The sequence below is a fragment of the Lithobates pipiens genome, unplaced genomic scaffold, assembly GCF_037356315.1.
Source record: "Lithobates pipiens isolate NorthernLeopardFrog02 unplaced genomic scaffold, aLitPip1_a1.2 Scaffold_18, whole genome shotgun sequence".
NCBI classification, from domain to species: domain Eukaryota; kingdom Metazoa; phylum Chordata; class Amphibia; order Anura; family Ranidae; genus Lithobates; species Lithobates pipiens.
Window position 1 is genome coordinate 111,648,812 of NW_027507758.1, and position 18,351 is coordinate 111,667,162.

The 18,351-nt window shown below is 44.0% G+C and overlaps 1 protein-coding gene across 2 annotated transcripts in view; it reads left to right on the forward strand.

The window, feature by feature from the left end:
• Positions 1–18,351, forward strand: part of CFAP61 (cilia and flagella associated protein 61) — a 460,443-nt gene that overhangs the window by 331,925 nt on the left and 110,167 nt on the right. For both annotated transcript variants that reach the window (XM_077486014.1, XM_077486015.1), the window contains exons 22-24: positions 3,385–3,677; positions 5,112–5,439; positions 14,699–14,790. In XM_077486014.1, coding sequence (XP_077342140.1) covers positions 3,385–3,677; positions 5,112–5,439; positions 14,699–14,790 — 713 coding nt within the window. The remainder of the gene's footprint in view (positions 1–3,384; positions 3,678–5,111; positions 5,440–14,698; positions 14,791–18,351) is intronic.

The following is an 18,351-nucleotide window of genomic DNA, read 5'->3' on the forward strand; positions in this document are numbered from 1 at the left end:
ACGGAGTACAAAGATAAGTGTGTCTTACCTACAGTCAAACATGGTGGTGGGAGTGTCATGGTCTGGGGCTACATGAGTGCTGCCAACACTGGGGAGCTATAGTTCATTGAGGGAACCATGAATGCCAACATGTACTGTGACACATTGAAGCAAAGCATGATCCCCTCCCTTCAGAGACTGGGCCACAGGGCAGTATTCCAACATGGTAACAACCCCAAACACACCTCCGAAATGACCACTGCCTTGCTAAAGAAGCTGAGGGTAAAGGTGATGGGCTGGCCAAGCATGTCTCCAGACCTAAACCAGCATCTGTGAGCCATCCTCAAATGAAAGGTGGAGGAGCGCAAGGTCTCTAACATCCATCAGCTGCGTGATGTCATCATCGTGGAGTGGAAGAGGACTCCAGTGGCAACCTGAGAAGCTCTGGTGAACTCCATGCTCAAGAGGGTTAAGAAAGTGCTGGAAAATAATGGTGGCCACACAAAATATTGACACTTTGGGCCCAATTTGGACATTTTCACTTAGGGGTGTACTCACTTTTGTTGCCTGCGGTTTAGACATTTATGGCTGTGGGTTGAGTTATTTTGACACTGTTATACAAGCTGTACACTCACTACTTTACATTGTAGCAAAGTGTCATTTCTTCAGTGTTGTCACATGAAAAGATATAATACAATATTTACAAAAATGTGAGGGGTGTACTCACTTTTGTGAGATACTCTGTGTATGTGTGTGTGTGTATATATATATATATATATATATATATATATATATATATATATATATATATATATATATATATATATTTCTATCTCTATCTACAGGACATGACTTACCATTGGGTTTGACTGGGCTCAAGCCCATGGGCCCCGCCCAATAGGGGGCCCCGCCAGCCCCACAGGCCCCGCCTGTTTACGATTGGCTGCAGCGCCGACTCCAATTGCCGGGAGGACGTCGCTGGGCGTCCTCCTTTCTTTTCCCCAATGCGCGCCGCCGCGGGCGTACATCGGGGAAGTCCCTTGGACACAGCCAATCACAGATCATGCTAAATGGCCAATCACAGCGGCCATTTTAACACTCGATCGCAGTGTCCAGTGGGAGATAATCTCATATGTAAACAAATGAGATCATCTCTCATCGTCGGCTCTCCCTACTCACACAGAGACAGTGTGTGAGGAGGGAGAGTGAACGGCTGCAGCTTCAAGGTAAAAAAAAAAAAGGGGGGAAAATAAAGTGCTCACAGTGCCATCTGTCAGTGCCATCTGTCAGTGCCATCTGTCCCCAGTGCCACATATAAGTGCCATCTGTCATCAGTACCACGTATAAGTGCCATCTGTCTTCTGTGTCACGTGTCATCAGTGCCACCTATTAGTGTCATCTGTCACTGTCACGTATTAGTGCCATCTGTCATCATTGCCACGTATTAGTGCCACTTGTCAGTGCCACATATTAGTGCCATCTGTCATCAGTGTCACGTGTCATCAGTGCCATGTATCAGTGCCATCTGTCGTCAGTGCCACATCAGTGTCCCATGTCATTGTCCTGGTGCTCCAGGCCCTCCAAAAGTGTAATAGGTAGTCAACAAGTTAGATGTGTAATTTATGCTCCAAGAATGCCTGCTGGCGCTCCCTGCATGTTGGGCCTCTCTAAGTGGCCAGGCTGTGAAAGTCCCACACGTGGTATCGTAATACTCAGGAGGAGTAGCAGAATGTATTTTGGGGTGTCATTTGTGGTACACACATGCCATGTGAGAGAAATCACAATGACAATTTTGTGAAAAAAAGAAAAAAAATCTTCATTTTCAGATTAATTTAACATTTTTAATAGACTTCAGCAATTAACAAAAATTATGTAATTTTGTTTAGTTTGTTCAGAATTGTGATCTCTATTTTTATTCTCTGTTTATCCTGAATATTGTAGCTCTAATACATAGTTTGTGTATGTATAATTTTGTTCTATTTAATGTAATGTATAGAAGGTAGGGCCCGAAAGTGACTCAAGCCCAGGGGCCCCCACCGCCCTAAGTCCTGCCCTGTCTATATATATATATATATATATATATATATATATATATATATATATATTGAGGCTCTGTTCCTATGAAATTGGAGGTAAAAGACACAGAGTTCGCATATCTGCGGACTGCAAGATTACACAGTGTAGAGTTTAAATGGAGAAAACTGCTCTGTCAGTTTTCTCCAGGTATTGCTAGTTCTGGATGGGATTCTGTAGTTTGGAGATCCCTGAGAGTCATGGGTGGGACGGGATCTCCAACCCTGTGCCCGGGTCTTGAGGATAGCAAGCAGGGTGTGTGCCCAGCTGCACACAGCCCATATAAAGAGGGGCTGGTGAGAGCAGAAGGTGGAAGGAAGGTGGAGTTGGATCAGTGGCTTCTAGTGAGTGTCTCTGTGTGAAGCTTTATAATCGCACGCACTCGTGTAATGGCGACAAACTACGGTACCTAAAAATCTGCCTCTATCAGTGCCTCCTATCAGTTCCCATTAGTGCTGCCTATCAGTGCCCATTAGTGCCGCATATCAGTGTAGCCTATCGGTGCCCATCAGTGCTGCATATCAGTACCCATCAATTCTATATATCAGTGCCTCCATCAGTGCCACCTCATCAGTGCCCATTAGTGCAGCCTCATCAGTGCCTGTCGGTGAAGGAGAAAACAAAATTTTATAACAGACTCTAAGAAAAACTTTTTTTTTTTTTCAAAAATGTTGGTCTTTTTTAATTTAGCAAAAAATAAAAACCACAGAGGTGATCAAATACCAGCAAAAGAAAGCTCTATTTGTGGGAAGAAAATGATACAAATTTTGTTTGGGTACAGTGTAGCATGACCGCGCAATTGTCATTCAAAGTGCGACAGCGCTGAAAATTGTAAAAGAGTAAAATGTGGCAAATAATACATGTCACTTTCTTCTAGAGAGGACCATGATCATATTGCATTGTTTTGCAGGGAGTATGCGCTCACTGCCCATTGCTGTGTCAATCATGCTTCATTGTAATGAATGTACACTAGTTGAGTTGCACCCTTTCTATAGATCCAAATGCATCTATTAAACCGGTCTGTTCTTCAGTACAATCCATGAAAATTTGTATTCTTTTTTGAAAAGGATATTTCTTTTTAGTTTGAAAATTACCAAATGCTATTCATCTAGGCTAAGCACACTCTACTTTTGTGGGATGTTTTGTTCAGATTCTTCTTTAGATTTTCTAGTTTGGAGTTGCTAGGCAACACTGTTTGCTTCCAACATCAGATAAATAATAGGGTCACCGAGAGCAAACCTGTATCATAAAAATTCTGTTATACCAATATGGTCCTTCTCTGCCTTTTAATGATTTTTTTTTTATATATATATATTCTTGTGTATTTTTCAGGTAATGTGATTGTATACGGGAATACACTTGATGCATACACAACAGTTGGCGCTCTTTTGTCAATAGGAATTAGTGGCATTCGCATCCATTTGGTACAGCCTCCGCTAACATCGAATATCACTTGCTTTAACAACTACACAATAGAAGAAACTGTGCAGAAAGCCATGATGGCAGCTGGTGTTACTACCTACTACAACTGCAAGCTGGCACAGTGGAATGACGGGGCCGATCCTGACCCTATACATTGTGCTTCATTTACTACTGACACAAAGCCACTGAGGTTACAGTGTTCTGTAAGTACAAAGCTAACATTTTATATATATTGTTCTGCATCTTGAATTAAAAAAAATATTATTTTTTGTATTCTTTTTGAATTGTTCTATTTGAAATGCCTCCTTATGCAAGAGGCATATCTCCTGTAGACAGTATGGCAGCTTGTTGACTTAAAGTTGACTTAAATGTCACAAAGAAAAATTATAACTGGTACCCTACAGGTTTATGCCACAATGTACTGGTATGCACATTATGACAGACTTACTGGTCAAAGGATGTCCCGTCAGCATTGCGCCATCAGTGCCTGGGTCCTTCCATCTTGTCCGTTCTTCCTTCCAGGTTCGTTCTGTTTGGCTGCTTGAATGGCCAGGCTTCTATATTCTCACTGCTGCACATGCACACGTGAGTCACTTCATCACGCTATAGAGCAGGTGCCATAAATGTATTCTGAGCTGCACATGTGTGACATAGGGTACATTACCAGGCAAGGGAAGCATTTATGACAGAGGAGACCAATGTAAGTCCCTTTTTCATAAAAAAAACCCACGTATCAGCATTTTTTTCTCAATTTCGATTTTTTTTTTTATCGCTTTTACAAGATCCTAAGGCAGTGTCAACTCACCAAGAAGTAAAATCCAAGTTAGTTTATTCAAGACAGGAAGGTACAAAAGACTTTTTTTAATGGGTTTTTGTTAGAGGCAAAAAAAGCATTTAAGGATAGAAACACAACCTATATACTCAATGAGGGTAAAAACTAAATTAACTTGGAGCATGGGGGGACTGAGAGTGTTTAACTGGGGACTGTATTAAAACAAAAAACAGATAAGGCCACAAATGAACATGCCAAATACAAACTTTAAATTATAAATTGGGTGTCTTCAGAGTAGATATCTGCTCACCTTTGGCCCTGCCTCCTTAAGGGGCACATCTGAGTGGTGGATCAGAGGAGGCTTTGAATGAGCTGGTGAGAAGGAGAGAGCTGAGATGCTGCTCACCCATGCACATGCAGGCACTGGGGGTCCTCTGTAGGGGAAAGAAAAGAGAGGCTAGTCATTTTGGAATGGAGGTCGGAGAAGGGGGTCTATTTCCTTGTTGCACCAACTTTCAAAGCATATTTTCTCCCACTGACTTGAAAAATGTTGTCCCTGGAATTTTGTTTTAAAACGTGGGCAACGATGCTGTCAGAGATATCCATAAATGCACTATGGAGAGACTAATTGTATAAATATTTCCTTCAAAATCTGGCTCTGGATTGTATATTCTCAAAACACCAGGTTAAGATTTTAAATAGCAGAAACTAGAATGAAAAGAAATGAAAGTAAAATTCTGGGCAAGATGGTTATGTTCTTTTGTTTATGTACAGTATATGCTACATGTTTAAGTGCACTTGTATATAACTTTAAAATTAGTGCTGTAACTTATTGGTCTAATATTTTAATATCTTTTTCCTGTAGGTGGTATTTAGCTTTTTCCAGAAGGGAGTAGATCATCAGGCCTTCATGGCAATAAATGATGCGTGTCTAGTATATGACAGGAGACTGGTCATTGACAACACATTTCACACAAACGACATATCTATAAGAGCAGCAGGACCATTGACCAAGTACTCTAATAGGTATTATGCAAATGAATGGTCTCATAGTTTCTTCAGCTCAAAGGAAATTGGGTGTCAGCTAGCTGCTTGTATGCTGCCTCTCTTTGACCCAACACTGGAACCAATGAGCGAGCCTCCACAAGAACAAGACAAGCTCATCACGATTTACAAAGGTCCTGTTATTCAAGGTATGATCTAAGGAGTGATTGTCAACACTGTGGGGTTGATTTACTAAAACTGGAGAGTACACAATCTGGTGCAGTAACAAGAACAATAAAAGGTTCTGTGTAAAAGAAGTGATCCTAACAGAAGATTGTTGATATGGGTGCCAAATATTGTGTGGCTACAGGCTCCATGAATAGAAGTTAGATGCTGTTCATAACCTAGTCCTCAAACTAGCCTTCTTAACCTAAGCCCAATCCTTAAGGCCCCTTTCACATGGGCTTGTCTATTTGACGGACTCCGCTTGCTCAGCGGGGGATCGATCTGCTGATCTCCACTGAGCAGGCGGATGACAGCTCCATCTCCACTCACTGTGTAGAGACAGACCTGTCAGAGCCCCACTCTCGCTTATGAGGAAATTGGATGAAAACGGACCTCCTGTCCATTTTCATCCAATTCCATCCATGGAAAATATGGTCACCCTCTGTCTGGACTTGGCAAACAGGACCAGATCTTATAGTAGCAGATGTCAGCGGACATGTCACAGCTGACATCCACTGTCCCATAGGGTTGAATGGAGTGTACGATCAGGTCTGCCTGAAAAACTGAAAGCCCATTTGAAAGAGCCCAAAATTTATTCCGAAACCTTGCTGCTAACAACCAGATGCCTTTTCACACAGGCTTTAGGATCTATTTTCGATCTGTGTGGCAGATCGGATGTGATCGGATAAAAACAGACAGGCGGTCCATTTCTATTTGATCTCCCCATAGAGAAGAGCAGAGCGGGACTCTGACAGGTCAATTTCTGAACAGTGAGCAAAGACGGACCTGTCATCTGCCCGCTGAACAAGTGGAGTCTGTCAAACAGACAAGCCCATGTGAAAGGGGCCCTAATTTAAATTTACCGTATTTATCGGTGTATAACACGCACATTCATTTTAAGAGGGAAGTTTCAGGAAAAAAACGTACATTTTAAATAAGGAACTTTGAAGCAAAATAAGGGTCAGTGCCCATCTGCAGCCTCACCATTGCCATCAATGCAGCCTGATCAATGCTCATCTGCAGCATCACAAGTACCATCAATGCAGCCTCATCAGTCCACATCAATGTAGCAGCCTCACCATTGCCATCAATGCAGCAGCCTCACCATTGCCATCAATGCAGCAGCCTCACCATTGCCATCAATGCAGCAGCCTCACCATTGCCATCAATGCAGCAGCCTCACCATTCCCTTCAATGCAACACCCTCACAATTGCCTTCAATGCAGCCCGATTGATGCCCATCTGCAGCCTAGAGGGGACAGGGAGGGGGACGGGATGAGCGCCGACAGATTACATACAGTGAGAATCTCCTATGATAGACAGAACACTTGTCCAATGGTGGCCCAGGAGACGGGACTTCCTATTACAGAGGCCGCCAAGTAAATAGGAGAGTCTCACTGTATGTAATCTGACGGCGCTCGTCCGGTCCCCCTTAGGCCCCTTTCACACTGGGGCGGTGCGGCCGTCGGCGGTAAAGCGCCGCTATTTTTTTTAATGGTGAAAAAGTGAGTGTTATACGCCAATAAATACAGTAAGTTTATTGCATCAGTGATAAATGCTGTAGTATCATTGTGATAAATATTACCATGATTATGCTATCTGCAATGATATCATCTCATCTGAAATGTAATGCAATTAACGTTCTGGTGCCTATTTTTAATGTGCCAAACTAGTGATGCTGAAAAACCTGTACCAAATCCAGCTGAGCAGAGATGCTTAAATAAATAAAATAAAAAGGAGAAAACGCACTTGTCCATTCAGATGACACACAAAGATGAAACATTTTAATAAACTATCTCAGATTTAGTTTACTTTCCTGGGTAGTACAGCTCCTGCTGTACTTTCTTCCCTTATTGACCATAGTGAGGCTGCTATTGCTGACAGCAGTGCTGGTGTCATGTCTAAGCCCTCTCTGTGTGCTTTGCCATTCACTAAGCCTCCCCACCGGATGTGCCACCCCTGGCAAATCTCAAAGGATTCCCAGGTTAAACCCCAGCATATTCTTGTAGAAGCTTTAAGGTGTAGGACTGTTTTGCTGTCAGGTTTGGGAAAACCTCACTATATGATTGCTGTGTGTCCCCATTAAAACAGCAAGCCTAAAAAAAATATATTTATTACCTATTCGATTTTTATTAGATGATTCCCATGGTCAAGCCCTGTGGGCAAGGTGAAACGCATCAGTGGGCATGACCTGGATGGAGTCTAGTCTGAGGCTGCTTTTACTCTTTACATGAGGGTTTAGTGTGATGTGCGGCTCCTGGGACCTCTTTTCCTTCTTCGCTATTAGAAGAAGGTGTCATGACTGATTGCAAGATCGGTGTCGGTCTGTCCCAAGAGAAAGGCTAAGAACTGGCTGAGCTTTCTCTAAATAACATACCATAGAGAAGCCCATATTCTAAACCTTTAAAGCTGCAACAAATAACCTGTAGCTAAATATCTTGCTGAATTCATTACATGTAATGACTGCCTAGTGCCCAATACTTGGCTTGTGTGTCCCTTACCCCAGCAGCTGACCAGAAATCTAAACTAACCTATGGGGGTTATTTACGAATGGCAAATTCACTTTGTACTGAAAGTGCACTTGGAAGTGCAGTCGCTCTAAATCTAAGGGGTAGATCTGAAATGGAAGCTCTGCTGATTTTATCATCCAATCATGTACGAGCTTAAATGCCGTTTTTATTTTCCTTGCATGTCCCCCTCGGATCTACAGCGACTTTACTTTCAAGTGCACTTGCAGTGCAAAGTGGATTTTCTTTTAGTAAATAACCCCCTATGTCTGCATTTAAGCTATGGTTGATTTTAAGATTACCTTTCTAATATAAATGACCTAAACTTCCCCGGGTTCAGTAAAATCACTCTACCTAACTAGAAAAACATACTGATCATGGCAATAAATACAATTGAATAGTTTTCTAAATAGTTACTCTACAAAAATGTTCAGAGCAAGGATAGTACATTACATAGATAGCATTCCTCATTTCAAAGATGATTATATTCTCTATTTTTAATGCCATGCCATTCATCATATAGTTAATGTTTATCAATCCTAATGGAATAAGAACCACATTCAGGTAGAATTCTCTGAGGAACATTTTGTACTATGTCAGACTCAATACTTCTACATGTTCATAAATACATACACGGAATTCTTTTTGAGGTCACACGTAAATGTAAAAACCTATACTGTTTATGTCATTTAATATATTTTATGGAATCTGAATTTATTAGGTTTCTCTACTCTGTGTTGCCTTCTCTTTTTTTTTGCATTTGTATTTTTTTTTCTCCTTCCCCTTCCTCTCTCCCCATATGCACTGTTTCTTTTTTTTCCTTTTTCTTTTTTGTAAATTCTTTTTATTGAATTTAAAAGTTAAGGTATACAAAACAGCAAAACAAAGCCTATTGAGCATAGTCATGCTTGGCTTGTAGAGTAACTCCACTTTTGTTGAGAAAAAAACAAAACATTCCCCTCTAGGTGATTTATGTACATTGCAGGGATTTTAACAAACTTTATTGCAGATTCCTACCTTTTGTTATTCTGAAGAAATCCATGTGTGTTTCTCTGTGTCTATGTGGTATGTGAATTTAATGGGGGTGGTGTCATAATTATCAACCAGCTGCTGCACCTGCAGGCCTCCAATGAGGAAAATTGCAGCGTCAGCATCCCTTTACACAGGGTTTGCTATTGGGCGTATCTCGCCAAAAATTATATTTTTGTTGCAGGGGATGCCTGAATTCTGACTTGTATCTTAGTACAGATCTTTAAGAAAAGCAGTGAGCCAATCACACAAGCAGGAAATGACATATATAGGGGCGTTTTGTACACATTTTGTGTACAGAACACCTTCAGGTACCCATATTGTATTGAATTTTACAGAAAGTTACAGAGCTGCAGATTGAAAAGGAAAAGTCATTTTTAATAACATTCAATTACAATATGATTTGCGTTGCAATTGTATATGCTATATATTTTTTTTTATTTGCTATTTTTTCCACGAAAGGGGAGGTACCCTTTGAGAACACAGAAAAAAAAGCACACAAAACATAAAAGGTTGGCAACCAAAGTCAAAGTGATCCCCATATGCACTCTTGTGGGTGTTTTTTGCAGGATGGTATCTCTGCAATGTGTTTTCGATATCAAATAGGTGTTTGCTGAGTAATTATGGTTACAGTTTTTTTTATAATATAAAGGGATTGGCATCACAGATGAAGAGGCATACATTAAGCTACCCCACTAGCTATCCTGCCTTAAAGTGATTGTAAAGGTTAATTTTTTACTTTTAAAAAATAACCAACATTTTATACTTGCGTCCTCTGTGCAAAGGTTTTGCACATTGTGGCCCCGATCCTCCTTTTCTGGGGTCCTCCAGCGGCACTTCTGGCTCCTCCTCCGCATCCAATTTCCCCATGGAGAGCCGCATTCAATGGGGGCACTCGTGCAGGCACTCTCCCAAGTCCTGCTGCTGCATCCATTGACACAGACAGCAGACTCGGCCCCGCCCCCTGGCTCCCGTGTCACTGGATTTGATTGAGAGCAATGGGAGCCAATGGCTCCGGCCACTATCAGTTTGTCCAATGAGGACCCGAGACAGCGGCTGGAGCTGCATGGAATGCATTAAGGTGAAAAACCACAAGACTTTACAACTCCTTTAAAGGCAATATAGCAGTCTTAATATGGTCGACGAAAATATTTTCGCCAGCTGCATGTTTTTCAGTGACAAAAACTAAACCAAAATAAAACTAATTAAGTCAATTGATGAAAACTATGATGTTTTCCTACCTAAACCTTCCTCGGAGCTCCGCATGTCTGTTAAAGTTTTAGCCCCCTGACAAAGCTGTATTGGCTTAGAGATGCAGGCTCCCTGTGTCTGCCTGGCTGCTGCCTTGGAGTTCTGGAACAATGCCCTGCAAACCACGTGGTGAGTGTTTCCCCTCCCAGCAATGAAGCAGTGCTTAGCACTGTGCAAAATATCAGCTTCCCCCGCGAGCAGTTCTCTGCAATGTGCATGCCCTTACTCACATTTCCTTCCCCAAATCCACTACATGGTATTACATTTTTACTCCAGAAGTATATATTGAGTTTGGAAATTCTAGAGAAATGCTTTAAGTGGAAGTTCAGCCAAAAACAAACTAACTCTAAATCTACTAGCAGCCACATTCTAAGGCTAATCTATCTAACCCTGTAAAGCAAAAATTGCTATACATACCTTTTTTGCAGCTGATCCGGTCCAGTCACCAGCAACAGATGCTGTGTGGAAGGGACAACCGACAATGGCTGAGGAATGTGACATTACCCATAGAGTTACTATGGGGCTTCCGTTATTGGCTGCCTCTCCTTCACACACCTACACAGAGAAGCCGCCGCTGACACCTTAGCGTGGGACCAGACAGGATCAGCTGCAGAAAAGCTATGTAGAGCAATTTTTGCTTTTCAGGGCTAGATAGATTTGTTTTAGAATATGGCTGCTAGTAGAGTTAGTTCACTTTTGGCTGAACTTCTACTTTAATGCTATACAATTTAAGTACTCACGGATCGCCCACCACAGTTGTACATTGGCTCTTTGAAAAGGAATAATAGTAAGAAAAGCTGGCAACGCTGTAATCCTTGAAGTGTCGTTTTTTTGGTACATCAGAGTGACAATAAAACAATAAAGCTGGCGCGTTTCGGCAAAAGCCTTAGGCCGCGTACACACGGGCGGACTGTTCGCCCAACCTTGTCCGCTGAACAGTGTTTGGGCGGACAGTCCGCTCGTGTGTGGGCTTTCAGCGGACAGTTTCAGCGGACAGTTGGACGGACAAAGTCTTTCGGAAATTCCGAAAAACTGTCCGCTGAAACTGTGTTTGAGCGAACAGTCCGCCCGTGTGTGGGCCTGTCCGCTGTACTTTCGAAATGAGCGGACTGTTCCCGCTCGGAAAGTCCGCCCATTTCGAGCGCGTGTACAGGTAGGCGGGGCCCGCGAAGGAGACGTCGCGGGCTCCGCCGCCTGGAATGGGCTTAAAGGGGAACCCCAACGCCGAAAAAAATCGGCGTGGGGGTTCCCCCAAAGTCCACACCAGACCCTTGTCCGAGCACGCTACCCGGCCGGCCAGGAAAGGGGGGCGAGCGAGCGCGCCCCCCTCCTGAGCCGTACCAGGCCGCGTGCCCTCAACATGGGGGGGTGCCTTGGGGAAGGGGGGGCCGCGCGGCCCCCCCACCCCAAAGCACCTTGTCCCCATGTTGATGAGGACAAGGGCCTCTTCCCAACAACCCTGGCCGTTGGTTGTCGGGGTCTGCGGGCGGGGGGCTTATCGGAATCCGGGAGCCCCCTTTAAGAAGGGGGCCCCCGGATACCGGCCCCCCACCCTATGTGAATGAGTATGGGGTACAATGTACCCCTACCCATTCACCTGTGAAATAAAGTACAAAAAAAAACACAACACAGGGAAAAAATATTTTATTGCACAGCTCCGGGGGGTCTTCCGTCTTCGGGGGTCTTCTCGCCGGACTCCTCCGCTATCTGTGTGTAGCTCTTTTACTAGCGGAGGAGTCTGGCTTTCTTCCTCCCCGCCGCCGGCCTCTTCTCCCGACTTCGGGGGTCTTGTCCCCCTCTTCGGTTCTTCTGCCGGGCCACCGCGCCTTCTTGTAGCTCTTTTACAGGCGGTGGCCCGGTCTTCTGTCGCCGCTGCCTTCCGTTCTTCTGTCGCCGCCTTCGGTTCTTCTGCCGGGCCACCGCGCCTTCTTGTAGCTCTTTTACAGGCGGTGGCCCGGTCTTCTGTCGCCGCTGTCGTCGCCGCCGCCGCCGCCGCCGCCTTCCGTTCTTGTTCTTCTTCTTGTTCTTCTTCTTCTTCTCCTGGAGATGTTGACTCGACGAGCTCTCCGGCCGGAATGCCAGGGACACGCTCCGCTGCCACTTATATAGTGACAATGGGGCGGTGTCACATGGTATATGTCACATGGGTTGGTCACATGGTGACCCCGCCCCCTTACGATGTCATAGTCCCCATGTGACATCAACCCATGTGACCAACCCATGTGACATATACCATGTGACACCGCCCCATTGTCACTATATAAGTGGCAGCGGAGCGTGTCCCTGGCATTCTGGCCGGAGAGCTCGTCGAGTCAACATCTCCAGGAGAAGAAGAAGAAGAACAAGAAGAAGAACAAGAACGGAAGGCGGCGGCGGCGGCGACGACAGCGGCGACAGAAGACCGGACCACCGCCTGTAAAAGAGCTACAAGAAGGCGCGGTGGCCCGGCAGAAGAACCGAAGAGGGGGACAAGACCCCCGAAGTCGGGAGAAGAGGCCGGCGGCGGGGAGGAAGAAAGCCGGACTCCTCCGCTAGTAAAAGAGCTACACACAGATAGCGGAGGAGTCCGGCGAGAAGACCCCCGAAGACGGAAGACCCCCCGGAGCTGTGCAATAAAATATTTTTTCCCTGTGTTGTGTTTTTTTTTGTACTTTATTTCACAGGTGAATGGGTAGGGGTACATTGTACCCCATACTCATTCACATAGGGTGGGGGGCCGGTATCCGGGGGCCCCCTTCTTAAAGGGGGCTCCCGGATTCCGATAAGCCCCCCGCCCGCAGACCCCGACAACCAACGGCCAGGGTTGTCGGGAAGAGGCCCTTGTCCTCATCAACATGGGGACAAGGTGCTTTGGGGTGGGGGGGCCGCGCGGCCCCCCCTTCCCCAAGGCACCCCCCCATGTTGAGGGCACGCGGCCTGGTACGGCTCAGGAGGGGGGCGCGCTCGCTCGCCCCCCTTTCCTGGCCGGCCGGGTAGCGTGCTCGGACAAGGGTCTGGTGTGGACTTTGGGGGAACCCCCACGCCGATTTTTTTCGGCGTTGGGGTTCCCCTTTAAGCCCATTCCAGGCGGCGGAGCCCGCGACGTCTCCTTCGCGGGCCCCGCCTACCTGTACACGCGCTCGAAATGGGCGGATTTGCCTCCTCCTTACGTGGGCGAGTCCGTTCATTTCAAAAGTTGAGCGAACTGTTTGCCCAACCTTGTTCGTCAAACAGTCCGCTCGTGTGTGGGCAAGTCCGCTCATGCAAATTTTGAGCGGACTGTTTGCCGAAACTGTTTGACGAACAAGGTTGGGCAAACAGTCCGCGCGTGTGTCCGCGGCCTTAGTCGTAGCTGAAAAGGAATATCGTTGTTATGGCAGCAGCCAGTTGTCATAACCCCTGGTATCCTCTTATTCAGCGGGGATTGTATTGGGGATGGGAGAGTGGTTTCCTGCCATGCTTCGGGGGTCTCCGGCGCTTACCGGAACTACCGGTAGCGGTGAAGACGATTGCGTCTGCTCCCCTGGTGGCCTGGCTGCCGAATAAGGGGAAGATGGCTCAAAAAAGTATGACTAAAACTAGATCAAATTTAACACTGCAACAGAGTGTGCAAACAGCTAGCCCATTTTCAAAAGGCAGCCTCTCCCAGACTCTATTTAACAAGATTTCCACAGTGGTTTCAGCTAGTGTGACAATAGGATTTTATAAGTCCTTGTCACTATAGAATAACAGTAAGCCCTTGTACACACGGTCGGAAATTCCGACCACAAAATCCGTCTGATTTTTTCCGATGGATTTTGTCCAAAACTGGTGTTGCATACACACGATCGGACAAAGTTGTCGGAAAATCCGATCGTTTGGAACATGATGACATTCGTTCGTTCCGACGGGACTACGTTCAGCATAGTAGCCAATAGCTTTGCTCTCGTACTTTGATCTGAGCATGCGTGGCACTTTGTCTGATCGGAATTCTCTACAAACAATCGGAAAAAGTCTGATCGGATTTTGTTGTCGGAAAATTTGAGATCCTACTCTTACATTTTTTTCCGATAGAACTCACACAAATTCAGATGGAAACGGTCCAATCGGATTATATTGTCGGAAAATCCGATCGGACCATTTCCATCAGAATTTCCGACCATGTGTACAAGGGCTTATAGTGGTACTGTGTTTATATTGTATACTGTATACAGCTGTCATTAGAGGGGGTTGTGTATAAAGCACAAAACATACAAAAACCTTTTTTTTATTACATAAAATCATTTTTTTTTTTACGTTACATTTGTTATAATTAATAATGTAAATTTAAATAATGCTTGCCAGAATTCCTTTATATTAATTGGGCATGCAAACAAGGTCATATAACAGACATTTCTGTAGTTAGGTTTTCTAACATATTTGCTATACCCACATTTTATAATATTGTTTAAGTCTAGGAAGGTTACAGTATTTATTGTAATGATTTCTGCTCTGATAGGTGGAATTGTACCTGGAGGTTATCACTATTTACATGTGAGCAAGCCTGCACTCCCTTGTCCATTACAAGCTCAGATGCTGCAGCCCAACTATGTAAGTATCTGTATCTGCTGGATTGCATATATAAAAATGTTACCTACTGTAAGATTATTAAGTACAACACAAGTATGTATGAAATGCATGGACTTATTTTTAACCACTTGCCGCCCGCCCTATTACAAATTGACGGCGGCAAAGTGGTTTCATAATCCTAACCGGACGTCATATGACGTGATTAGGATTATGAGCCACTGCGCGCCCCCGGGGGCGCGCATCGCGGCGATCGTTGTTGCGGGGTGTCAGTCTGACACCCGGCAACTACGATCTCGGTAAAGAGTCTCCGACGGAGACTCTTTACCATGTGATCAGCCGTGTCCAATCACGGCTGATCACAGTGTAAATGGGAAGAGCCGGTGATCGGCTTTCCCTCACTCGCGTCTGTCAGACGCGAGTAGAGGAGAGCCGATCGGCTGCTCCTCTGACAGGGGGGGTCTGTGCTGATCGATTATCAGCACAGCCCCCCGAGGATGCCCACACTGGACCACCAGGGACACCACTAGACCACCAGGGAAAAGGTAATAAAAATCCATAATCCTCCCTAGACCACCAGGGTGCCAGTCAGCACAATGGGTGCCAATCAGTGCCCATAATGGATGCCAATCAGTGGCCACAATGGGCATCACTGATTGGCATGCATTATTGTTTGGCACTGATTGGCATCCATTACTATAACACCGATGCCGCCTATGAGTGCCCACCTGTGCCGCCTATGAGTGCCCACCTGTGCCGCCTGAGTGCCCACCTGTGCCGCCTGAGTGCCCACCTGTGCCGCCTATCCATGCCCACCTGTGCCGCCTATCCATGCCCACCTGTGCCTCCTATCTATGCCCACCTGTGCCGCCTATCCATGCCCACCTGTGCCGCCTATCCATGCCCATCCGTGCCGCCCATCCGTGCCGCCCATCCGTGCCAGCTATCAGTGCCAATTTGTGCCACCTATCAGTGTCCGTCCGTGTCGCCCATCCGTGTCGCCCATCAGTGTCGCCCATCCGTGTCGCCCATCAGTGCCGCCTATCAGTGCCACTTCATTGGTGCCACATTGGTGCCCATCAGTGCCACCTTATCAGTGCCCATCAGTGTAGCCCCATAAGTGCCCATCAGTGAAGGAGAAAACGTACTTATTTACAAAGTTTTGAAACTGAAACAAAAAAAAACATTTTTTTTTTCAAAATTTTCGGTATTTTTTTATTTGTAGCGCAAAAAATAAAAACCGTAGAGGTGATCAAATACAAACAAAAGAAAGCTCTATTTGTGGGAAAAAAATGATATAAATTTCATTTGGGTACAGTGTAGCATGACCGCGCAATTGTCATTCAAAGTGCGACAGCGCTGAAAGCTCAAAATTGGTCTGGGCAGGAAGGTGTTTAAGTGCCTGGTATTGAAGTGGTTAAAATGTGTAATCCATAAAGCACAAGATTTTCTGATATATATACAGTGTGTGTATATATATATATATATATATATATATATATATGTACTGTATATCTGCACACTCACCAGCCACTTTATTAGGTACACAAATACCACAAATTGCTAATTGATATCACAAATTGCTAATCAGCCAATCACATGGCAGCAACTTAATGCATTTAGGCATGTCAATGTTTTGAAGACGATTTGCTGGAGTTTAAACCAAACATCAGAATGGGGAAGAAAGGGGATTTAAGCGACTTTGAACATGGCATAATTGTTGGTGCCAGATGGGCTGGCCTGAATATTTAAAAAATTGCTGATCTACTGGGATTTTCACGCACAACAATCTCTAGGGTTTACAGAGAATGGTCTGAAAAAGAGAAAATATCCAGTGAGTGGTAATTGTGTAGAAGAAAATGCTTTACTGATGTCAGTGGTCAGAGGAGAATGGGCAGACTGGTTCAAGATGACTGGGATGCATGAATATTGGCTAAATATGTCATGCTGTCAAAAAGAAAGCCGAATTTAAAGATTTATACATTACCTATGGCAGATCCCAAAGTAAGTAACCCAGTGGTCCACATATTAGAGGAGGATGGTGGCCCTGAATCATTCAGACAGCTCATTCAGGGCCACCATCCTACTCCAATATGGGGACCACTGGGTTACTTACTTTGGGCTCTGCCATAGGTAATGTATAAATCTTTTTATTCGGCTTTCTTTTTGACAGCATGACATATTATCTGAGACTTCATTGACCTATTTATCCAATCATTCCACTTTTTAGCCAATATTCATGCATCCCACTCCTGATGATTGGCTTTAAACATCACAAAACGTGTTGAGTCTACATTCAGGGATGCCAAGTCAAGCTTGCCCAAAATCATAAATTTTATCAACTATACCTTATATCTATATTTATTGGGATAATCATGTTCACTGGATCTGTATGTCCATTCAATTTTTTTAATTGTGATTGCTTGTACCAAATATGTCTATCCAATGTTTCTGCATGATCCATGTATTGTATATTATAATACATTATATATTATATTTTATATTTATCGATTGAATTGAATTTATTGGATTGATTATTTAGCTATTCTTTATGGTTATGTAAATCTCCCCACAGGGACTGTGACAGTTAACCTATTTTTAGGTATCCTAGATAATTCCATACACATATCCATGCCTCATTTAAAGTCACAAAATCCACTTTCTTTTTCTTCTACATTTACAGGGAGGCATGTTTATGTTGTGTCTGGGTCCAAACAGGTCACTTGCTTTTTATTATATTACAACTGTAATACTAAGAGCAGAGGTTCAATGAAAGGCCAAATAAATGTAGAATTGTTAGATTTGTCATGAAAAGTGTGTGCATATATGTATATATATATATATATATATATATATATATATATATATATATATATATATATATATATATTCAAAATGTTGCTGCACTTTTTAACTCTATTATATATACCGTATATACAGTAGATATAAAAAGTCTACACACCCCTGTTAAAATGAAACAATGATAATTTCACAACTTTTCCCACCTTTAATATGACCTATAAACTGTACAACTAAGTCGAAAAACAAACTGAAATCTTTTAGGTGGAGGGAAATGAAAATAAAATAATATGGTTGTATGGGTGTACTCACCCTTAAACTAATACTTTGTTGAAGCGCATTTTGATTTTATTACAGCACTCAGACTTTTTAGGTATGAGTCTATCAGTATGGCACATCTTGACTTGGCAATATTTGCCCACTCTTCTTTGCAAAGAATATACTGTCATCCCCTGTGCACAGCCCTCTTCAGATCACACCACAGATTTTCAATGGGATTTAGGTCTGAGCTCCGGCTGGGCCATTCCAAAACTTTAATCTTCTTCTGGTGAAGCCATTCTTTTGACCTAAGGTAACCCTGGAGGAGCTGTAGAGTTCCACAGCAGAGACTGGAGTATCTGTACATAGGACGACAATAAGCCGTATGGCTCCATAGAGTTGGGCTTTATGGCAGAGTGGCCAGAAGAAAGCCATTACTTTTAGCAAAAAAACAAAATGGCACATTTGAGTTAGCTAAAAGGCATGTGTTAGACTCCCAAAATATATGGAGGAAGGTTCTCTGGTCGG